Raw genomic sequence first — 25,398 nt, forward strand, 5'->3', positions numbered from 1 at the left:
AGACAAAAACATTTTAACTGACTTTTGCTTGAATAAGAAATACTTTGCCTTGCATGATTATTTTGATATAACGTACTTCATGAGTGTGTTGTATAATTTTTACGTATCTTACTTCAAGATCAAGTCAACATTTATTATCCAGCCTTAAATTTGATATCTTAGTCATATACTATCAGCTTATCATCATCATCATCATCATCATCATCATCATCATCATCATCATCCCACCACCACCATCACCATCACCAACAACAACAATACCACCATCATCATTATCATCGTTGTAGTCGCCGTCGGCACCACCACCAGTATCATCATCATCAACACAACCACCACCAGCACCACCATCGCCGTCGTCATCATCATCATCATCACTATCACATCATCATCATTATCATCAGCGTCACAACCACCACCACCATCATCACTGACGTCTACATCGTTGTCGTCGTCATTATCATCATCATCATCATCATCATCATCACCACCGACATAGTCGCCGTGGTTGTAGTCTTCATTGTCACCACCACCACCACCACCACCACCATCATCATCATACCAACACATTTTCATCCTCAGGCCTAAAAAAATATATTTGGTTCGGGTTACCCGACCCTACCTACGGAAAAGGCGCCGACCCTACCGTTTTTATAGTCAGTTTGAAAAAAAAAATGAAAACCTAAAAAAAAAAAATCTTTTTTTTTTAATTGCTTTTCAATATGTAGTTTAAAACCTTAAATGCTTATACAGAAGATTTAACTTTAACACCATTCTCCAATGATGAAAATAACATTCTTATATTAAGCCTAATAAAAAAACACAAAAAAACCCTACCTATCCTACCTATTTTTGAAAAGGATGTAACCCTAACCAAACAAATTTTTTTTAGGCCTCATCATATTAAATACAAATCAAACAATAATTTCAACGTTTAACCATATCTTCTTCAATAATTCTCCAATTGTGTGACATGTTAAATAATAGGCCATTGTATATTCTATTATTTAGGTAACTAAATGTGTTTATTGTTTGGGTATTTCCTTTGAAGCATTTGTCGATAATGCACCAGTCAATTATAACTACGCCCCTCCCCCAGGTTCGGAGAATAGCAGGGACTTTGACTTTCGTTCCAGCCAAGCCCGGGTAAAATCCCCGTCTTGCGGGGACGAATTGCTGGTAAGATCCCCGTTTAATGCCCTCGCACCCCAGGGACCCTAGGTAAGGCCAATTCCTCGCTATATTTGGCGCGAAGACAAAACCACCGCACTCACACGGCACTGCAGGGCCACCTGGAAAGTAAAAACACGGCCAATTTCCCCGCCTTTCCCCGGTATACCCCCGGACCTGAGGGCCGTGGTTACAATTGACTGGTGCATAAATGATATCATAGTTTTGTAGATAGCATTATAATAATGTGAAATTTATGTAATAGATCATAAAAATTAAAAAAGTCAACGTGTTTTTGATACATTTCTATAATACAGAATATAAAAAACAGCTGAGCTAGAATGCCATTGTGAATAAAGAAATAAGTTAAATATTCCATATCAATTAATAATCTCTTAGCGTAGTAAGTACTTAACATTTATCAAATGATATCACATTAAACTAGGAAATTAGTTGATTTATTGAGGGATTCTTTAAAAAAAATGTCCATCAAGTTGAACCGACTATTGCACGTGTTGATTACGGACTGTTGTGTTATAATTAAACAAGAGCACCGCGAAACGGAGCATTATACGCCCGAAGAAGATTCGGCTTGAGGTCCTTTTAATGTAGTGATGATTTGTATAAAGTTATTTGAAAATCGCTTTATTAGTTACCAAGTTATGGCCCGGACACAGAATTGCTAACGGACGAGTTACAAAGATGTGGCCTGGACACAGAATTGCTAACGCCCCCCCATGGTGATTCTAGTCTTTGAGTTATGGCCTGGACATGGAATTGCTAACGTCCCCCCATGGTGATTCTAGACTTTGAGGTATGGACCTGGAAATTGCATGTGGCACATCCTTTTAATGTAGTGATGATTTGTATAAAGTTATTTGAAAATCACTTTATTAGTAACTAAGATGTGGCCCGGAAACAAAATTGCTAACGCCCCTCCATGGTGATTCTAGTGTTTGAGGTATGGACCTGGAAATTGCGCGCGACACATCCTTTTAATGTAATGATGCTTTGTATAAAGTTATTTGAAAATGACTTTATTAGTGACCAAGTTGTGGCCCGGACACGGATTTGCTAACGCACCCCCATGGTGATTCTAGTCTTTGAGGTATGGACCTGGAAATTGCGCGCGACACATCCTTTTAATGTAATGATGCTTTGTATAAAGTTATTTGAAAATGACTTTATTAGTGACCAAGTTGTGGCCCGGACACGGATTTGCTAACGCACCCCCATGGTGATTCTAGTCTTTGAGGTATGGACCTGGAAATTGCGCGCGACACATCCTTTTAATGTAGTGATGATTTGTATAAAGTTATTTGAAAATCGCTTTATTAGTTACCAAGTTATGGCCCGGACAAGGAATTGCTAACGGACGGACAGACAGACAGACGGACGGACAGACGATGGAGGCCATAACATAATACGACCCTTCGGGCGTATAAAAAGAAAGTTTTCATCCAAGTTCGATATATTTAACAACACCAGCCCCAACGACATTGCTGTGTACAGTTAAATCTATTTTAGGATGCAAGTAAATACACAACATAAATCAAATTAACTTTGAATACACATCGAAAGTGGTGATAATAATTAGTTCCTGGAAAAAGTGACATACATTTCTATAAATAGAATGACACTTCCCCATTGATTGTTTCACTGTTTTTCATCAAATATGAATTCCCATAATCGATGCTAACATTTAACTTATTGTTTACATTCTGGTGAATCTGAAATTAAGCCATCCACTCGTATCGTCAAAGAAGAGAACCTTGAATGACGGCGAACTGTTTATATGTTCTCGGATGTCTTTCATCTCACTGGCAGGTTTCACCCTGCATGCCACCATGTTGCATGTAATGGTGTGTGGTATGTTCTTCATCGTCTCTATCAGACTCCGCACACTGGCAGGTTTCACCCTGCATGCCACCATGTTGCATGTAATGGTGTGTGGTATGTTCTTCATCGTCTCTATCAGACTCCGCACCGCCCCCGCTGTCATTGTCACAAAATGAAGTGTAATATCGGTGATGGAGGCTGGAGGAAGGAGGTGGAGCTCACCTAGATCTGTATTCTCTATGTGAAGGCGTTGTAACTGAGGGAAACTTAGTAGTGTATCCACAAGTAACTGGACATTCTTAACGCTAGATAACTCAACACGTTGTAGTTTACTCCTCCTTTGATCGTGTTTAAATAATCTAAATATGTACATTTCAACATTCGATGATACTCCATATAAGCGACATGTTGTAATATGTGTTGGATCAACCTGCACACGTGTTGTATTGTCTCCCGCTATACACAGATCTTCCAGCCTGTGACACTGGGACAGGTCATACTGCCCATCACGGCAATCCAGTCTCACTGCTTTGAGGGAGTCGGAGGAGGATGTGATCACCTCCTGCAGCTCTTCCCCATTAATTTGATCATTGTATCCATTGATGTATAGTGACTGAATACGTTCCTTGTTTATCATCATCAGCTTTTTTAACACTACGAAATCCTCGTCACTCTCAACCCTGAAGTATGCGAGATAGAGCGGTATGTCACCATAGTTGTTCGCCCTGGCTTCACGGTGCCCGGAGAGAATCAGGTCCTGAAGTAGTCCAGCCTCTCTATTGTCGAGTAATGGTCGGTATGGTGGTCTAGAACTATTGATCCATGAAGACATTTGTACACCGAGCTCGGGCTTCATTCCACATATGAAAATAAATGTCTGAGAAACATCTCCCAAGATATTTTCCTTATTATCTTGTTCGTACTTGCTTGATAGCTGACTGTAGTCGTTTTCATTTAAACATAAATGAAGAGCCGCTAAAAACTCTTGAAGTGTTTTATGAAAGAATGAAAAGTGAGATGATCTCTTGATCAATGAGTTGGATTTCTTCTCCGTGAGTAAGCCTGACTTCAATGCAAATTCAACCTGTTCCTTGCTTAACAAAGCGTTGACTGTTTTGTTGCTGAAAACAACAGACGAATCTCTGCACTCTGAATACAAAGTTGTGTATCCTAACTTTGCCAGCGCAAGGTAAACCATGGGATTTTGCGTGAAGCATTCATGTTCCTTTAATACGGATGGCAGTTCAATTTTCGGAATGTTATGCCCGCTTTGCATATCACTAAGTCTACATGATAGCATGTTTATCACACCAGCATAAATGTCACACTTTGAATCGGTTAACGATTTGCCCTCGAACCACAGGCACACGAGCTGGGTGATACTGATAGGTGCTGACAATAATCCTTTAAGACCCTTCGCTGACACCATTTCCATGAAAGCCCATGTTGTTCGTTTATCCTCATTTCCCCCATTAAGGATGTTGATGATATTTTCCACGAGTTGCTCTGTGTCTGCAGCTCCTTCTATTTCAAGATATTTGTCGATCTTTGAATCCTGCACTCTAAACTGTGACATTCGCCAGGGACGCGTTGTCGTGAGGAGTGTGGCCTTGTTGGCCGAATTTCGGAAAGGGGTGACTTTTTCCTCAGTGTTGCAGGTACAGTTTACGTTTTCCGGATGGGTCCATTCGTCGAGGCCGTCAGCTATGATTAAACATGTTTCACTTTCCAGCACCGTCTGCAATAGCCGGTAACCATCATCGGCATCCTTCTCGTGGTAGATTTTACGTATAAGTTGATCCTTGATCATTTCTGCTAGATCACACGTTTTACCTGAATCTCGTAGGGTGACATGAAACAAAAATGCAAACTCTTTGAAGAATTCTGGGTCGGCAAAGCTTGTTTTAATACCGACGTTTTCCTCCGCTGGTAAATATTGGTGAGTCCAATCCAGGGCACACATTACGGAGAATGTAGATTTGCCATTGCCCGGTTCTCCAACAAGGAAAACATTTCTGAGCAACTGAATTTCTTTTTTGAAAACATCTGAAAATTTTGCAATTTTTTGACCGCTTTCTTTGTTGTCAATTTTGCCGATTTTTCGATGATCTTTCTCCACAATTGTCGGTGCCACGTAGAATTTCCTGAGTTTGGCGTTCTTTTCTCCGAGAATGGGAGATATCGGCATGTCGGCCAACGTGGTTCGGTAATGGTTTGCCAAACGTAGTCGTAATCCTGAAGTAAATGTAAAGATATATCATTAAAAACATAAAAATAAGAACATATACGTTTGCATTATCACAAAACACTTGGTGAGAAAACAGGAATCAGTTTTGTGACAAGACGCTCGGTACAAAAGATAAAAATAAGCAATATCACAAGACCCTTGATGCAGACGATTAGTAATATCAACAGACGCTTGTAAAGAAGATTAGAAGCAGAATTATCAAAAGTCGTCTGTTGCAAAAAATAAGTAGCAGCCTTTAACAAGAGGCCCGGGACCAAAGATAAGAAGCAGCATTATCACAAGATGCTTGTTACAGAAGATAAGTAGCAGCCTTTACCAAGACATTTGGTCCAGAAGATAAGTAACAGCATTATTACAAGAAGCTTGGTACATAAAGATCAGAGGCAGAATTATTACAAGACGCTTGTTACAGAAGATAAGAAGCAGCATTATCACAAGACGCTTGGTACAGACAATAAAAAGCAGCATTGTCACAAGACGCTCAGTTCAGCAGATAAGAAGTAGCATTATCACAAGGCGCTTAGTACAGAAGATAAGTAGCGGCAATATCACAAGACGCTTGTTGCAGAATATACGTAGCAGCATTATCATAAGACGATTAGAAGCAACATTATAAGTATATATCACAAGTTTCCGGTACGGATAGAAAAGTCCGACCCGGGGGCAAGCGCGTAAACTGGTAACGAGGCTTGCCGAGTCACCGGCCACGCAACGTGCCCGAGGGTCGGATTTTCCTATTCGGACCGGAAAAACATGATTGATATATTTTCTTGCACATCTAAAATTATCAAATTGTGGTAAAGTTGATATAAAAAACGCACTTATGTACATTTTACGAACCAGCGCGTGCGACATCGTTTACTGACGTCATAAACCGCAATTATTTTAGTTTAGTTTTAACATATTTAGTTTACAACGATTGTGAAACAAGTTATTACAACATTATATTAATCACTCTCGTTGGCACGATATTACGCGAGAGTGTGGTCTTGTGTTTTGGGGGAAACCGAAGAACCCGGAGGAAACCCACTTGTCCGGCTTGGTGACCACAAACCAAACTCACATGCGCCCAAGCCGGGAATCGAACCCGGGTCGCTTAGGTGAGAAGCGAGTGCGCTAACCGGACAACCAATTATTTTAAATAAATATTGATGTCAAATAGTTACTCTGAAAAACGCGTTTTTTTATGATTATTTATTTCCAATTTTAATCAAAAGTCTTGCATACTTATATATTTGATTGCGCTTTACTGAAATGGTTAAATATACTTTTCATAAACAAAACAATAAAAGAAATAAAAAATGACACGTGGATGCGCGTGACTCATCTAACATAGGGGGTGTAAGACGGGGTTTTCCAGCACTGCTGACATAACCGGAAACACACGTCCGGTATGCAAAAATATCATAAGACGCTTGGTACAGGTGATAAGAAGCAGAAATATCACAAGACGCTTGGTAAGAAGAAAGGCAGCAATAGTGTAATGACTGTATAAGTTAAAAGTTGTATGAGTTCTTATAAGTATCTATCATGTGTTTCCGCCACGGATAGAAAAATCCGACCCGAGGGCACGCGCGTAAGCCGGTAACGAGGCTTTCCGAGTTACCGGTCACGCAGCGTGCACGAGGGTCGGATTTTTCGATCAGGACCGGAAAAACATGATTGATGTTTTTTCTTGCATACTTGAATTAGTGGAAAAATTGACGTAGAAAACGTACTTTAGTACATTTCAGCAAAAAGCGCGTGCGACGTTGTATACTGACTTTATAAAGCGCAGTCATTTTAAATCACTATCGACGTCAAATAGTTCCTTTAAAAATCGCGCTTTTACGATTATTTCTTTTCAATTTTAATTAAAAGTATTGTATACTTATATTTATGATTCCGCTTTATTGAAATTGCATACTATACTTTTCATAAACCATACAATAAAAGAAATAAAAACACACGTCCGGATGAGAAACCCCCCGACTCGATGGCGCCTGCGTTGCAAGGTAACGAGGCTTGCCGAATTACCGGCTGCGCAGCGTGCCCGAGAGTCGGATTTTTCGATCTGGAACCAAGGAACCTACACATGATAGACATTTTTCTAGCATACCTTGAATTACAATATTTTGTGAAAATATACACGGAAAAGCGCATGTTTGTACATTTTACCAAAAAGGGCGTGCCATGATGTTTACTCACGGCATGACGCGCAGTAAGTTTTATTCACGGCATACGTCAAGAAGTTTCTGAGTATCACGTCTTTTAAGGGTTACTTTTTGTTTTGAAGGTATATTAAAGTTAATATTTATCGCACTCATCTATTGATATCTCATAATTATAGTTACATAAAGTGTATAATAAAAGAAATAGAAAGTATTACGTCACAGCGCGTGACTCATCTGGCATGGCAGGGGAGCCAGATGGAATTTACTTGCATACCGGACGTGTGTTTCCGGTCATGTGACCAGTGGTGGAAAAAAACTGTCTTACACACCCCATGTAAGAGGAGTCACGCGCAACAATGCGCCACTTCTTATTTCTTTTCTTGTATGGAATATGAAAAGTAAATTATGCCATTTCAATAAAGCGCAATTAAATATACAAGTATTCAAGCGCTTTGGTGAAATGCACAAAAGTGCGTTTTCTACGTCAATTTTTCCACAAATTGATAATTTAAGATATGCAAAAAAAATATTAATCATGTGCTTCCGGTCCGGATCGAAAATTCCGACCCTCGGGCACGCTGCGTGTCCGATAACTCGGAAAGCCTCGTTACCGGCTTACGCGCGTGCCCTCGGGTCGGATTTTTCTATCCGTACCGGAAACACATGATACTTAAATTCCAGCACGGCTGACGTCACCGGAAATGCCTATCCGGTGTGCTAGAAATGCAGAGTTTCAACACTATCTTATCTTTCTTAACGAAAGTTAGTGGGCGAAAACCATTTTTCTTTCTTAGAAACAGTGACCTACACCCTACTTCTCATAAGCAACCCCAAGCTAGCTCTTTACATAAACCACCCTACACACAGTTCCATATCCATATACGTCAATTTGATCAAAAGCATCGCTTACCTTCCTTCAATATCTCCCCTTCGTTCTCAGCACTGATCTTGAAATCGTCTGTTTGCAGCTGTCAACAAAACAGATCAAGACATCCAATAATTCAAAGGTTATTTTACAAAATAATATAATAATAATAATATAATATAAACTATAAACTTATATTATAAAGACAAAATGTTAACGGAAAACAGTTTTACTACATCAGAAAGTGTATGTACGTTGTCATAAAGGTGACATGTGTAAATAAAACTATTTTTTATCTCGTGATCACGACTTGTGTCATGGGTCTGTCGGGGGTCGTGACCCATCGGTACGCAACCTTGGTTTGGCCTCGCTTCTAATAAGGTCAAATAGGGACTCCCACCTACACTTAAGTCTGTTGGTCTGATTAGATGCAAGGTCAAATAGGGTCCCCGACCATCACTTAATTCCGGTGATCTCCTAGTAATTAGGTACATGGTCAATTAGGGATTCCCACCTATACTAAAGTCATGTGATCTAATTAGATACATGGTCAAATAGGGACCCCACCTAAACTTAAGTCCGGTGATCTAATTACCATTTACGTGCAAGGTCAAATACGGACCCCACCTACATTAAAGTCTGGTGATCTAATCAGGTGCAAGGTCAAATACGGACCCCCGCCTACACTGAAGTCCGGTGATCTAATCAGGTGCAAAGTCAATTACGGATCCCCACCTACACTAAAGTCCGGTGATCTAATCAGGTGCAAAGTCAATTACGGACCCCCACCTACACTAAAGTCCCGTGATCTAATTAGGTGCAAGGTCAAATACGGACCCGCACCTACACTAAAGTCAGTTAATCTAATTAGGTGCACAGTCAAATAGGGACCCCCATCTTCACTGAAGTCAAGTCCGGTGATCTAATTAGGTGCAAGGTCAAGTAGGGGCCCTCACGTACACGAAAGTCCGGTGATCTAATAAGTTGCAAGGCCATATAGGGACGCCCACTTACACTAAAGTCCGGTGATCTAATTAAGTGCAAGGTAAAATAAGGACCCGCACCTACACTAAAGTCCGGTGATCTAATTAGGTGCAATGTCAAATAGGTACGCCCACTTACACTAAAGTCCGTTGATCTAATTAAGTGCAAGGTAAAATAGGGACCCGCGCCTACTTTCAGTGTTTACCTGTCGCAATGTCCTGTGAAGGAAAAAATGTTTTCACTTTGTCTGTAGGTGGATCAAATAGGGCCCTGACCTACACTAAAGTTTGTTGATCTAATTAAGTGGAAGGTCAAATAGGGACCCGCACCTTCACTAAAGTCCGGTGATATCTAATTAGGTGGATCAAATAGGGCTCCGACCTAAACTAAAGTCTGTTGATCTAATTAAGTGGAAGGTCAAATAGGGACCCCACCTTCACTAAAGTCCAGTGATCTAATTAAGTGGAAGGTCAAATAGGGACCCTCCCCCCCCCCCGCCTACTGTAAAGTCCGTTGATATAATTAAGTGCAAGGTCGAATAGAGGCCCCCACTTACACTAAAGTCCGTTGATCTGATTAGGTGCAAGGTCAAGTAGGGTCTAAAGTTCGGTGACGAGGTCAAACCATACTATTCTAAATTGTTTTCAATAAACGCATACCTGATCCGCACAAAAGGTAGTCCACTCGATATAATTCCCAATCGCTCCTCTTACACAAGAGTACAGAAATATCTTTGCACGAGTTTATCGAATCTGATATAAAACAAGAGCGGTCACAGAGACAGCGCGCTCGACTATTCCGCCGCTTTTCAGTGTAAGGATTGAAAAGTTTTGGCGAAACATGCATGGATCACTGTTATATTAGATTTCAATGCAATACATGATGTGCGGAGATATTAACATAAATGTGGTTACATGCAAAATTTTAACCAGAATTTTAAGCATAATAATAAAGGGCCATTATTTGCAAAACACAAGTATCTAACTTGATTATTCAATTAGGTTAGGTGGTTGTCTACCATTGTATAAAGTCTCAATGCAATACATTAAGTAGTTGCTGAGATATTATCCTATGTGTGCTAACATGCAAGACCTTAACCAGAATTTCTAAGAAGCATAATAAAGGGGCAAAAATTATATAATATGAAAGATAGAGTTATCTTACTTGATTAAATAAGAAGGTTAAATGGTTGGGAGCCTGTGTGTAATGTTTCAATGCAATTCTGAATTCATGATGTGTTTGCTGCAGCATTGACTTAAAAGTGGTTACATGCAAAACCTTTACCAGAATTTCTATGTTGAATAAAAAAGGGGCCATTAATTGAATTTAATGCAAACTAAAGTTATCTTACTTGGTTACTAGTATTTAAGTAGATTGGATGGTTGAGTACCATTTTATAAAGTCTCAATGCAATTCATCCAGTAGTTGCTGAGATATTAACCTGGTTAATGTGTGCTTACATGCAAAACCTTAACCAGTATATTTGAGTATAATAATTAAGGGCAATTATTTGCATTAAATGCAAACTAGAGTTATCTAACTTTGTAAATTAAGTAGGTTGGATGGTTGATTACCATTGTATCAAGTCTCAATGCAATACCTCAAGCAGTTGCTGAGATATTAACCGTCTCAATGCAATACCTGAAGTAGTTGCTGAGATATTAACCTATGTGTGCTTGCACGCAAAACCTTAACCAGAATTTCTAAGTCAAATAATAAAGGCCTATTATTGGCATTAAATGCAAAGTAGAGTTATCAAACTTGGTTAATTAAGTAGGTTGGATGGTTGAGTACCATTGTATAAAGTCTCAATGCAATACCTGAAGTAGTTGCTGAGATATTAACCTATGTGTGCTTGCACGCAAAACCTTAACCAAGGGGTGACGCCGACGCTTGGGTGAGTAGTATAGCTCTCCTTATTCTTCGAATAGTCGAGCTAAAAAGGACACTTGCAATCATACCTTTTTCAGCTGTTTCACGGCCTCGCACCCTCGAGTCGGTATGATAGTTTCGTTATGTCCTCTAGGATATAAGTTCATACCTGTTGAAGCACTTCTACAGTTTTTTTTGAGGGTATGCTAGTTTAATTGTGTCCCATAACATAATAAGTCAATTCCGGGTGCACACATGTGCAGAAGTTGGCAGTCAAGTCGTCTGCGAAGTTTCACCATGCATAATAAAATTATTTTTAATACTCATGCCTGAACTACACAAAAAATAGTACACATGTTATAATTTAAAAGTACTCTTCCAGCAAGTTACTATGTATTTCTACACGTGTCGACCGAATTTAATACAAAAAAGTAAACGTTAACTTATACCCTTTCTCATACCTGTTCTGTGGCGTGTTGTGCCTTACATCGGTATGCTGGTTCAGCTGTGTCATCTATCGCATACAGTCAAACCTGTTTAATCTGTTCCACGGCATGTCGTACCTAGGGCCGGTATGCTAGTTCAGTTTTGTCATCTATCTTGTAAAGTCATACCTGTTTAAACTATTCCACGGAGTGTGGTGCTATGGGCCGGTATGCTAGTTCAGTTGTGGTTTTTATCATGTACAAGCATACCTATTTAATCTGTTTCATGGGATATTGTGCCTTGAGTCGGAATACTAGTTCAGTTGTGTCATCTATCATGGAAAGCCATACCTTTTTATTCTGTTCCACGGCATGTCGTACCTAGGGCCGGTATGCTAGTTCAGTTGTGTCATCTATCATGGAAAGCCATACCTTTTTATTCTGTTCCACGGCATGTCATACCTAGGGCCGGTATGCTAGTTCAGTTGTGTCATCTATCATGGAAAGCCATACCTTTTTATTCTGTTCCACCGCGTGTCGTACCTAGGGCCGGTATGCTAGTTCAGTTGTGTCTTCTATCATGGAAAGCCATACCTTTTTATTCTGTTCCACGGCGTGTCGTACCTAGGGCCAGTATGCTAGTTCAGTTGCGTCATCTATCTTGTAAAGCCATACCTGTTTAATCTGTTCCACGGCTTGTCGTGCCTTGGGTCGGTATGCTAGTTCAATTTTGTCATCTCTCTTGTAAAGTCATACCTGTATAATGTGTTTAGTCTGCTATCATGTAAATTTGTACCTTCTTAAGCTGTTCCACAGCGTGTTGTGCCTCCGGTCTGTTTGCTAGTTCAGTCTTATCCTCCAGCAGGGTGCGTAGCTTCAACACAAAGTCCACTAGTTCTGTGTTCTTGACCCTCTGGTCATGGGAATGGCGTACGCGTCGACCAATATCCCGAACCTTAAATGTAATGTTTGAAATAAGTTTTGACTAACATAGCTTCTAGTTGTGGTGAAGATGGCACAATTGAAATGCATACTATCATGCAATATGTAGTAACTATATATTCACTTTAAGACTTCTTGGTTGTTTGGATTAGAGTAACGAATGTACAAAATAATCAGAGCAACTTCAAGTGAATACTGAAACATTCTACATTTATTATGAACATTCTTAAAAGCTGAACTCTCACAGATTGACCGTTTAGGCCACGTTTTTATGTTTTGTCTGGGAATGAGCCAATGTTTGCGTTAATGTCTGGAAACCAGTGATATAATGATAATACAGTGAGATGTTGTATGAAAAAAAGCGTTAGTAAAAAATTAGTTTCTCGGCAGTTCTTAATAAGTTGTCTTATATGACTAAATTAAATGTATTGATGTGCGAAATCAGCTGAATTTGAGATAAAAATATAATAAACGTCAAAACTGTCAATCTGTGAGAGTGCAGCTTTAAAAAGTCAACGGAATCGTATAATATGATCATAGTGTGATTAATATGTTTACCTCTGTTAATAAATTTTGCTGTGTCGCAACGTTAAACGACAGTTTGTTCTGGAAATCCTCGCAATTCATCATGACGCTGATCACTCCGTTAAAGTCACTGTCTTTGATGGAGGACACGGTCTTGTAGCCATCAGGGGGCAGGAAACACTTGCCTATCTCCCAGGGAATGGTGCTCCATTTGTCGGCGTTCGTATTCTTCCATGATGGTCCCGAAAACCTGTGATGTTTGACTATTTCATCACGGACGCCTTCACAAATCCCATTTGGACAAGGAGCATACAGTTTTTGAGGACAGTTATGAAATCTACAGTTTCTAGTACTGGTGCATATCCCACGAGTTGGGCACTTCAACACGTTTTCTGTGAAACAATGTGCACATGCTGCCCTGGATGGAAGACCCTTGGATGTTCTAACAGTGCTATAGATGTCCTGGTGAACGCATGTCAGAACGTCCTCCAGAAAATCTTGTAATCCGTCCTTGGTGATTTTGAGGGCGAGGGCGGCCTTTATCCAGTTCTGGGCGGCCTTCTTCTTTAAAAATTCTCGATAAGAGGCCATTGTTTTGCCATTAGATCTTATTCAATACCTGGTAAAAGAAACAAGTCACTGAGTATTACTTACATTACAAAAGTCCCCTTCGGATTCTTAAACAAATTGAAATTACTAGCATTAAAATAAGAGCTGCACTCTCACAAATTTACTGTTTGCCAACTAATTTATTATTGTCTTGGAATGAGCCATGTTTTTGCATAAATATCTGCAAACTAGTGGTATAAGACTGCTGACAAAAGATCAGATCGCAGATTTTCATATTTCCATCGAAAATTTATCTTTTATGGCTAAAAGAGTTACTAACGGTTTAAGAAAAACACATTTTTTTTTAACTAAACTATGAAAATCTGCGATCTGATTTTTGTCAGCAGTCGTATATCACTGGTTTCGATTCATTTTGATATAAATTGGGTCGTTCCAAGACAAATTTTTTTTAAAGTTGTCAAAACATTCAATCTGTGAGAGTGCATCTTTAAGAAAATGTTGAAATAGCCACCACATTTTTCACGACGTAAATTATTTATTTTTTTATTGGCCTGCATAATATCCCTATTGCCCTCTATCCGCATATTATATTACATGGACCAAGTTTTAATACTTCATCATACAGGGCAAAGATCCAGTTAAGGGATTGGTGTATTCACTGCTATACCAGCCAAATGTATCATGTGCTATACACAGCAGCTTTTATAATTTTTGGATAACATTTTTGCTGTTATTATAGGACCCTTTTAAAGTGTAGTAAACTGATTCTTTATGTTGCTATGGCAACCAATAAAATAAAATGATGTGCATGATATTCGGACGGACATCCCCTACTGTGGAATCGGTAGGGGGTTAAAATTATTACATATTATACAGCATAAAAGTATTTAAGTAATAACCATTGTAATGGTTCACGGTTATTTATTTTTTTACCAAAATAATCAATTTAATGCGATGCAGTCGCATAACTCTTTATTTTGGTAAATACATACTGACATAACCCTTAAAGCTGCACTCTCACAGATTTACCAATTTTACAACATTTTCTTTTGTCTTGGAAACAGCATTTTTGCGTGAATATCTGCAAACCAATGATATAAGATTGCTGACAAAAAATCGGATCGTAGATTTTTATATTTCCGTTCGAAAACTAATGTTTTATGGTTAAAACCATTACTTATGCTTTAAGAAAAATGCATAAAAAATCATTTTTGAACTTAAATATAAAAATCTATGATCCAATTTTTTGTCAGCAGTCTTATATAACTGGTTTTTATGCATTTTCGCAAATATTGGCTTATTCAAATACAACGAATAAAAAAGTTGACAAAACGTTCAATCTGTGAGAGTGCAGCTTTAAATCAGCTTAGTATTTGACATAATATTTTGTCTACTGGTTCAGCCCCCGACTGCTAATTTACTTAAGTGAATGTACTGCAGATTTTTAAAATACTGTCATCCCATTGGGCAAAAATATAATTTTGACCTCTAATCGCAGGTTCGATTAGTATATACAAATTTATTTTAGCTCGATTGTGACGAAAGTTAAGCTTATAGAATCACTCCCGGGTCCGTTTCCTGGGCAGAAACCAGTACTGTATCCATTTTGAGAGGCCATGAGAAAGTACCCCTGGTGGGGATTGAACCCCTTGGGTGAGAGGCGGGCACCTATACCACTAGACAACTCTCACCCCTATCGTGATAAATCCAATCTATGGAACCCATAGCATCATCACTCTGGTGAACGAGAATGATTAAATTGATGCTGATCCGTGGTCTAGTGGTACCGCACTTGACTATCAATCTATGGGTAGGAGGTTCGACTCCCATGCAGGCCTACAGCCTATAATATATAGTAGTATCAGGTATCAGCAGATAAGGTAAATGAAATTATAAAACTATGCTTCATTCACTTTTTTTTCAGTACTTGTGTAGATGCATTGTTATAATACAGTATTATTCATTGTATTTATAGTTATCCTTCTTACCTGATTTATATGTTTGTTGTATAACATTTACGTAAAGTTTTATTCTACAGTGATTTTTATTTAAATTTTCAAAACCACCTGTGGCTTTACAATTGCGAAAATAAGCACGTTAATTCCCAAAATTGGGAAAATACAATGAACATTAAAATGGTCATTAAAATAAACAGTAACAAAGACACCTATTAAAACTCTTTCAACTCTCTTTAATGACTGTTACTATCATCAAAACATGTAAAAACATGATTTTTGTGCCAAATGATCCCTATCAATGTTGGGAAATTTTTCATAAATAATTACAAAGGATATAATTTATATAATACTATAATGAATAACATTGGTATTGCACTGACTCTGTTAACACCTTACATTGTTTAATCCCTTGTTTTAACTCTTTGAAATAGTCAATTGATTGATTAACAAGTTCTTAAAAATTTCAGAGACAATTTAATGGGCTTCCTCTTAAATTGGATACAAAATCTGCTGTCTATTAAAAAATGTTTTTCACACTCATAGAGAGAATGGAATGAATATATCAATATTTTTATTTTTTTCCAATTTCCAAATAGTCAGACTTGTTTGCAATTGATCATAAAACAAATTAATGAATTTTGTAGGATTTCATCAACATGTTTCCTTCGGCATTCATCAAAAAGTAAATACACCATCATTATAATAAATAAATAAATACAGTTGTCTACTTCAGTTTCACTTCTCAGTTATGTCATTTTCCGATATTGGCAATGAAGGTCAATGTCATGTATGTAAACATGTAGTTTAGGCATGACAAAGAACAGCATTGTCTATTAGTTATTTTATTCCCCTCCTGCACCGAATAATTTACTGTCACTTTTGAATTAGTAATCCTTTTGTTGACAATGACACATGTTTTTATTAACACAATGATTCTAACTCTTAATTTGTTACATGCTCTCTGATTGGATGAAAAAATGGAGTTAAACCAATGAAAATCCACCTTTCATCATGACGCGGAAATTACATCATTGTATGTTTCTGTGAATAGACGCTTGCATGTAGGGGAAATAACTGTTTTGTTTATAATTTCATCGTCTTTTATTCTTATTTTCTTTTGAAGTTTAAGAAACCAGATTGGAAATTTTTATTCAGAAATGGTAAAAAAGGGTTCTTTTTGCCATTGGGAACATGACCGAATACCGGCTATAAATATTGCCGTAAAAACACTGACAATTCATAATTGTATTTTTTATTCATTTCTGAGGGGAATTGATTACCAATTATTGGGGAAATATGACTATTTTTTGGGAATATTGCACGATTTTCGGCGAGAGGAAACAGCCGTTATTCGGCGGTAAATTTCACGAAAAAAAATCACTGGTACATTACAATAGTCCCCTTCGGATTCTTATACAATTTGAAATTACTAGCATAAATAAGAGCTGGACTCTCACAAATTTACTGTTTTGGCAACTTATTCATTATTTTCTTTGAATGAGCCAATTCATTGCGTAAATATCTGCAAACAAGCGATATAAGACTGCTGACAGATCAGATCGCAGACATTCATATTTCCGTTGAAAATTGAGGTTTGATGACTAAAAGAGTTACTAACGGTTTAAAAAAACCCGCATAAAACATCATTTTAACTAAACTATGGAAATCTGCGATCTGATTTTGTCAGCAATCTTTTATCACTGGTTTCCATTCATTTTCGTATAAAATGGCTCGTTCCAAGACAAAAAAAGTTGTCAAAACGTTCAATTTGTGAGAGTGCAGCTTTAAAAAAATGTGAAATAACAGCCACATTTCTCTTAAAAAACAATTGTTGTGAGTAATGAAAAGAAATAAGTTATACCATACCACATGATAACACATAGTTGATTTACGATGTCATGAATTAGGATTTTCTCAGTGATAAGCTCATTTTCAATAAGGACTGAGCCCTATTTAAAAAATAAATATTGAATAAGGAATCAGTAACTTAGGGTGAATACTGAATACTTTTGGACCCAGAAGTGTGTCCTTTGATGATTTCAGAATTCAGCAGGTCGACTGCCCAGGTTGATCTATAATCTGACACCAGCAAAGGGGGGAGGGGAGGGGGAGGAGGTGTGTGTGTGTGGGGGGGGGGGGGGGGCAACAGGCACCCGCCCCCTAAAATCATCCCTTTTTGCAAAATAATTTGTTAAAATTTTCATGGGGGAGTAGACCCTCCCCTCCCCCCTGCCAACACTTTGAACAAAGTAATTTAGGTTCCGACGGAGGGGCGAAAGTCAAAACGTTACGCCCCTTAGTTACTTCCCCTTTAACGTCAAATTATGGAGCCACCCCTGTTGACCTCGGGCCCTTCATACCCTTTTTTACACAATGGCCCTCTTTATTACTTACGTTTTTTTTTCTTTTTTTTTTATAATTTTAAGAATTCTTTTTAATTTAAACATGCAATCCAATTAAGACAGTATAGTTTATTGGTCTTAAAGCTGCACTCTCACAGATTGAATGTTTTGACAACTTTTTAATTTTTGTTTTGGAACGAGCCATTTTTTGCAAGAATCCATGCAAACAAGTGATATTTATAAGACTGCTGACAGAAATTAAATCGCAGATTTTTATAAATAAAATGCAGTTCAAAAATTAAGGTTTAATACAGTTTTCTTAAACTGTTAAAACGGTTTAAGCCATCAAACATTAATTTTCGAACGGAAATATGCAAATGTGCAATCTGATCTTTTGTCAGCAATCTTTTATCACTGGTTTTCAGATATTTACGCAAAAATTTGCTCTTTCCAAGACAACAAATAAAAAAGTTGTAAAACCGATAAATCTTTGATAGTGCAGCTTTAAGACAATTTAGTTATACCAACACATCATATACCATTTTTAAGGGAATTGGCTCCTCTCTTCATGGCACCTTTTAAAAAATGGCTTTTTTCTATGCTGATTAATAAATTTGAAAAAAAAATCAACTAGACTCAATCATGAAATCCATTAAGTTTGATATATACATAACCTTATTATTTTTCGAACATCATATAATAATAGAGGCATTAAGGTGTGTTGTTTATACTTAACCAAAATGATATACATCAACATTTATGATACAAACAATGAGTCAGACGCCTGTGCTGCAATCTAGTTGTGCATTTTTATTTCTTTCTGGCTAGATGAGTAAACTCACTCTTAAATTAAGCTTTTAAGAAGTAAACGAAAAAGGCAAAAAAAAAAAAAAAATTGTTGTCATTTCATGTTCCCATCAATTTTAATTGTTCACCTTGAAAATTCCACAACACGTCTATCCGAAGTTTTCTGGTACGAATCACTGATATCTGTCTTTCCATGTCTTGAATGTCACAATTCAATTTAACAAACATGACAACATAGTAATAGAACGACTGATAGTACTTAGATAAACAAATACCTCGTATCCCTTATGTCAACATGTAGGTACAGTTGTTGATTTTTTCAAGTTAATTCAATGTTGCCGCTTCTTTTAAAATGTCAACAGACACAACACTACAGTACCAGGTAAATAAAAAAACGCCACCCTAATACTCCACACTGGTTACCAAACACTAGCAAATTTTCCCAAACTGCTTTTGCTTTTGCCTCCCTTTAGGGTTTTAATTATTTAACTGTCCAATCAGGTCAATGAATTGTGACTATGTAATTAATACATGATTTCACAGTCGCCATATTCGATTTTAAGACTGAAATTGAAGTGCGAACGTTAGAGCGTTATACCGTTAGCACGTAGACCGGGCGTATCAATGTATACTACAGAACGCCCGGGCGTAGCTATGTATACTCCAGAATGCCCGGACATACCTAAGCATACTCAAGATCGCCCGGGCGTACCAATTCATACCCCAGAGTGCCCGGGCGCACCTATGCATACTCCAGATTGCCCGGGCGTAACTATGCAAACTCCAGTTCGCCCGGGCTAAACTATGCATACTCCAGATAGCGCGTGCGTAACAAGGCATACTTCAGGTCGCCCGGGCGTAACTATGCATACTCCAGATCATACAGCGGTCCCTATGAATACTCCAGATTGCCCGGGCGTAACTATGCATAATTCAGATCACCCGGGCTAAACAATGCATACTCCAGATAGCCCGAGGGTATCAATGCATACTCGAGAGTGCCCGGGCGTAACTAAGCATACTCCAGATGGCACGGCTAAACTATGCATACTCCAGATAGCCCGGACGTAACTATGCTTACTCCTGAGTGCCCGGGCGTACCAATGCATACTCAAGAGTGCCAAGGCGAATCTATAGGCATACTTCAGATCGCCCGGGCTAAACTATGCATACTCCAGATAGCCCGGGCGTAACTAGGCATACTCCAGATCGCCCGGGCGTAACTATGCATACTCCAGATCGCCCAGACGTAACTATGCATACTCGAGAGGGCCCGGGCGTAACTAAGCATACTCCAGAGTGCCCGGGCGTAACTTTGCTTACAACAGAGTGCCCGGGCGTACCTGTGCATACTCCAGATTGCCCAGAGTACCCGGGTGTACCTATGCAAACCCCAGAGTTCCCGGACATACCGATGCAAACTCTAGATCGCTCGGGCGTACCTTTTCATACACCAGAGTGCCCGGGCGCACCTATTCATACACCAGAGTGCCGGGGCGTAACTATGCAAACTCCAGATCGCCCGGGCTAAACTATGCATACTCCATATCGCCCGGGCTAAACTATGCATACCCCAGATAGCCCGGGCGTAACTAGGCATACTCCAGATCGCCCGGGCGTAACTATGCACACTCCAGATCGCCCAGACGTAACTATGCATACTCGAGAGGGCCCGGGCGTAACTATGCATACTCCAGAGTGCCCGGGCGTAACTATGCTTACTACAGAGTGCCCGGACGTACCTGTGCATACTCCAGAGTGCCCAGGCGAACTTAGGCATACTCCAGATTGCCCAGAGTGCCCGGGTGTACCTATGCAAACCCCAGAGTTCCCGGACATACCGATGCAAACTCTAGATCGCTCGGGCGTAACTATGCAAACTCCAGATTGCCCGCCTAAACTATGCATACTCCAGATAGCCCGTGCGTAACTAGGCATACTCCAGATCGGCAAGGCGTAACTATGCAAACTCCAGAGTGCCCGGGCGTACCTATATAGAACCCGTGCATAACTATGCATACTCGAGATTGCCCGAGCGTAACTAAGCATACTCCAGATTGCCGAGGCGTACTTATGCATACTCCAGAGTGCCCAGGCGTACTTATGCACACTCCAGAGAGCCCGGACGTACATATGCATACTCTAGAACACACAGGCGTACCTATGTATATTCCAGAGTGCCCGGACATACCTATGCATACTCCAAAATGCCTTGGCATCATTTGCATAATAACGAACGGTCGTGCGTACCTATGTATACTACAGAACGATCGGGCGTACCTTTGCATACTACAGAACGCCCGGGGGTACCATTGCATACTGCAGAACGCCCTAGCGTACTTATGCATACAACCAATCTCATTAAAATCATATCGTGACGTTCACTTCATTTCATTACGTAACGTCATGAAGCGTGTATTGGGGATCTGATTTTAATGAGACTGGCATACAACACAATGCCCGGGTGTACCTATGCATACTACAGAACGGTCGGGCGTACCTGTGCATATACCAGAGTGCCCGGGCGTACCTATATGCATACTACAGAACGTTCGGGTGTACCAATGTATACACCAGAGTGCCCGGGCGTACCTACGTACCCTTGTATACATAAGAACGCCCATGCGTACAGTTGCATGCATAGTTCAGATCGCCCGGGCGTTCCTATGCATACCTCAGATCACCATTGGCCTTTTCTAGAGTGCCCGGGAGTACCTATGCATACTCCAGAGTGCCAGGGTCTACCTTGGCACACTCCAGAACGCCCGGACGTATCTATGCATACACCAGGATGTCCGGGTGTACCTTTGCATACTCCAGAACGACCGGGCCTACCTATGCATACTATAGAGTACCCGGTGTACTTATGCATACTACAGAACGCCTGGGCGTACTAATGCATACACAAGAACGCCCGGGCGTACCCATGCATACTCCAGATCGCCCAGGCGTACCTATGCATACTCAAGATTGCCGGGGCGTACCTATGCATACTCCAGAGTGCCTTGAAGAATACATGTATTATCTAAATCGCGCGGGCTTACCTATGCATACTCAAGATCCCAGGGACGTACCTATGCATACTTCAGATCGCCCGGGCGTACCTATGCATACTCCAGATCGCAGGGGCGTACCTATGCATATTCCAGATTGCCTGGGCATTTCTATGCATACTCCAGATCGCAGGGGCGTACCTATGCATACTCCAGATCGCCTGGGCGTTCCGCTGCATACTCCAGATCGCCCGGGCGTGCCTATGCATACTCCAGATCGCCTGGGCGTTCCTATGCATACTTTAGATCGCCCGGGCGTGTCTATGCATACTTCAGATCGCCTGGGCGTCCCTCTGCATACTCCAGATCGCCCGAGCGTGCCTATGCATACTCCAGATCGCCTGGGCGTCCCTCTGCATACTCCAGATCGCCCGGGCGTGCCTATGCATAAACCAGATCGCCTGGGCGTTCCTGTGCATACACCAGAACGTCCTGGCATACATGTGCATACTTCAGATCGCCCGGGCATTTCTATGCATACTCCAGATCGCAGGGGCGTACCTATGCATACTCCAGATCGCCTGGGCGTTCCGCTGCATACTCTAGATCGCCCGGGCGTGCCTATGCATACTCCAGATCGCCTGGGCGTTCCTATGCATACTTCAGATCGCCCGGGCGTACCTATGCATATTCCAGATTGCCTGGGCATTTCTATGCATACTCCAGATCGCAGGGGCGTACCTATGCATACTCCAGATCGCCTGGGCGTTCCGCTGCATACTCCAGATCGCCCGGGCGTGCCTATGCATACTCCAGATCGCCTGGGCGTTCCTATGCATACTTCAGATCGCCCGGGCGTGTCTATGCATACTTCAGATCGCCTGGGCGTCCCTTTGCATACTCCAGATCGCCCGAGCGTGCCTATGCATACTCCAGATCGCCTGGGCGTCCCTCTGCATACTCCAGATCGCCCGGGCGTGCCTATGCATACTCCAGATCGCCTGGGCGTTCCTGTGCATACACCAGAACGTCCTGGCATACATGTGCATACTTCAGATCGCCCGGGCATACCTGTGCATACTCCAGATCGCCTGGGCGTTCCTATGCATACTCCAGATCGCAGGGGCGTAACTATTCATACTCCAGAGTGCCTGGGCGTAACTATGCATATTACAGAGTTCCTGGGCGTACTAATGCATGCTACAGAAGGCATGGGTGCACCTATGTATACATCAGAACACCCGGGCGTACCAATGAAATCTCCAGAACGCCCGAGAGTGCGTTTGCATACTTCAGAGCGCCCGGGCGTACCTATGCATACACCAGAACGTCCTGGCATGCATATGCATACTCCATAATGCCCGGGCGTACCTATGCAAACTCCAAAGCACCCAGGCGTACCTATACATACACCAGAACTCCCGGGCATACCTATGCATACCCCAAAATACCCAGGCGTACCTATGCAAACTCCAGAACCCTCGGGCGTACCTAACCATACACTAGAACGCCTTGGCGTACCAAAACACACTCCATAACGCCCGGTTTTACATATATATATTGTATATATATATATATATATATATATATATATATATATATATATATATATATATATATATATGCACGCTCCAGAGTACCCGGGCGTACCTTTCGCGATTTTGCGTTGTCTATGTATCAGCTTATGTGATTGTTTTCTAATTCAGTTAGATGGCGCTCACTCCGCCTATTCTTATTCATTAAGAATTTTCTTCATTTCATCTTACTAATACTTAGAGCTTTGTGCTTAATTAACGACTGTTTCATTTCTTTCTCACGATCACGTAGAATAAACGCAAGACTGCGATTTTTCAATTTCGTGAATCGCGTTAGAAAACTGTCAACATAGTCTAAATTACCTAAAAAATCCTGGGTTAGGTTTTGTAAAAATAATTTTCGTTATCTGAAATTTTCTCAAAAGCAGTAACGTTCGCGTACATGTCTGCAAGAAGACTTCAGTTATTTTGTTTTCGAGTTTATCGCTTTCAGTAAAAGACCACAAAAGAAACTATAAACTTACTTTATTATGCAGTTTTCCGCTTATTTCAGCAATCCACACATTTAAGCACCGTTTGTCTAACGTACCAGCCAGCTATGGTAGCCTCCGCAGATAGATCAAAGACACATATACCCGGGCAAGTTAAATAGTAAGCGGTAGATTGCATGGCTCGTTGAACAACCTCGTTTTGAAAGACGATATAAAGGATGTTTACGCCACCTTATATGCAAACAGCCCACGTTCGTCCTTGACACAAATGCAGATCACGTTTTGTTATAATGTTAGTAACATTGCATACTTAAGTTTCTAAATAAACTCTTATACAGCAAAATTACAAAATCGTTGACATCAACTTATTTCAACAGTTTCCATAAGGTAGACGATATTTTTTGTCCGCTTACATCTCAATCGAAAGAAAATGTTGTTGGTAGGATTATCTGAAGCTGTTTTCTTTCTGTCCTAATGGCGATATATATGTTTATATGTTTTATTGTATCTTTTGAGGAAGCACTTCCGGCGGTGGACAGTCGTAAAACAACACCTTAACTACTAAGAAGTGACATCACGCCGATAGCAATAAGGCTACGTCTACTTGATTTGACTTACAGTGTCACTTGACCTCTTTGTAAGGGGTTCCGATAAGTACGCAGAAGCAGACGATAATAATACAAACGTTATACTTGACAATCAGATTAAAAAAATGCATGGGACATGGTAAAACATAGCAATAAAAGCAAGTATAGCATTAAATAAGTTCGTTATTGTTATTTAGTGTATGCAATGTATGATTCAGGTAGAAATACTTTCTAAACTTTAAAATAATTTATTTCTGATTATCATCGGAAGTTTGTTACAGTATTATAACCATCTCTATTTCAAAACTCCAAATTAGGGAAACAAAACATGTATTAATTTCTTTACGAAAGTCAGCAAAAATCGACGTTTGTTTAGATCCATTGTCAAAACTCAATGAATTTCGCTGTTATTCTTCCTTTCTCCATTAAGATTCACCTGTTTTATACAAGTGTAATGAATATAATTATTGATATTACTACCTTAATGCTTCTCTCAATATATTAGTGTCCGTATTAAATGAAATGCAACACTGTTCTAACAAGCGGCAAAGAAGTTCGAAATGACCTTAGTCATTATAAATGAACAGGTTTTTACTTTGATTTGCGTCATTTACAAAGATGATCTTGTTTTATCTATAATACACGAATATACTTTTTGTGACCTTTAGTTTCATGATGTCAGCTTTTTTATCAAATATAATAACACATGTAACTCGAATCAACTCAGTTGTCTTTTTCACTACTATGTCCAAACAAGCTTAAAAGCAAATGTATATGCTTCGGATTTAAAACTTTACGCACAAGAAGGAGACACATTTAAAAATAAATATAAATCGCAAGATATAGTGAATATTATACAGTAATAATCATTATGATATTTCTTGTTTTATGACTAACGGAAAATATACGTATACTATGTACGGTTACATTAAGACATTTGGAGGGTTGAAATAGTCTACCAAAAGGTCCCTTGTTATCAAACAATTGCAAAACAATTCATAATTTGAGCAGCATGAAAGGAAAGTGTCAGTATGTTGGATTTCTTTAATTGTCTTTATAATCTCCCAGTTATGAGAAACATAATTGGTGTGAAAT

At 39.8% G+C, this 25,398-nt stretch overlaps 1 protein-coding gene and 1 long non-coding RNA gene across 6 annotated transcripts in view; one reads left to right on the top strand and one right to left on the bottom strand.

Annotated features, from left to right (window-relative positions):
- Nucleotides 1-932: 932 nt before the first annotated feature.
- The window catches only part of LOC128211200 (uncharacterized), a 39,432-nt gene continuing 14,966 nt past the window's right edge, over nucleotides 933-25,398 (bottom strand). For 2 of the 5 annotated variants that reach the window (XM_052915700.1, XM_052915737.1), the window contains exons 2-5: nucleotides 13,054-13,639; nucleotides 12,350-12,508; nucleotides 8,318-8,375; nucleotides 933-5,241 (exon numbers count right to left, since the gene is read on the bottom strand). In XM_052915700.1, coding sequence (XP_052771660.1) covers nucleotides 2,882-5,241; nucleotides 8,318-8,375; nucleotides 12,350-12,508; nucleotides 13,054-13,611 — 3,135 coding nt within the window. In that variant the 5' untranslated portion in view covers nucleotides 13,612-13,639 and the 3' untranslated portion in view covers nucleotides 933-2,881. Of the gene's footprint in view, nucleotides 5,242-8,317; nucleotides 8,376-12,349; nucleotides 12,509-13,053; nucleotides 13,640-16,266; nucleotides 16,430-23,749; nucleotides 23,870-25,398 lie in introns of those variants that run through there. The other 3 variants (XM_052915706.1, XM_052915717.1, XM_052915728.1) reach the window with 3 other exon arrangements.
- LOC128211224 (uncharacterized) lies at nucleotides 16,603-25,256 on the top strand. The gene is made up of 3 exons (XR_008257240.1): nucleotides 16,603-16,708; nucleotides 23,779-23,876; nucleotides 24,233-25,256. It is a non-coding gene; the product is annotated as an uncharacterized LOC128211224 (long non-coding RNA).

This window comes from Mya arenaria, chromosome 2 (assembly GCF_026914265.1).
Source record: "Mya arenaria isolate MELC-2E11 chromosome 2, ASM2691426v1".
Lineage (NCBI taxonomy): Eukaryota > Metazoa > Mollusca > Bivalvia > Myida > Myidae > Mya > Mya arenaria.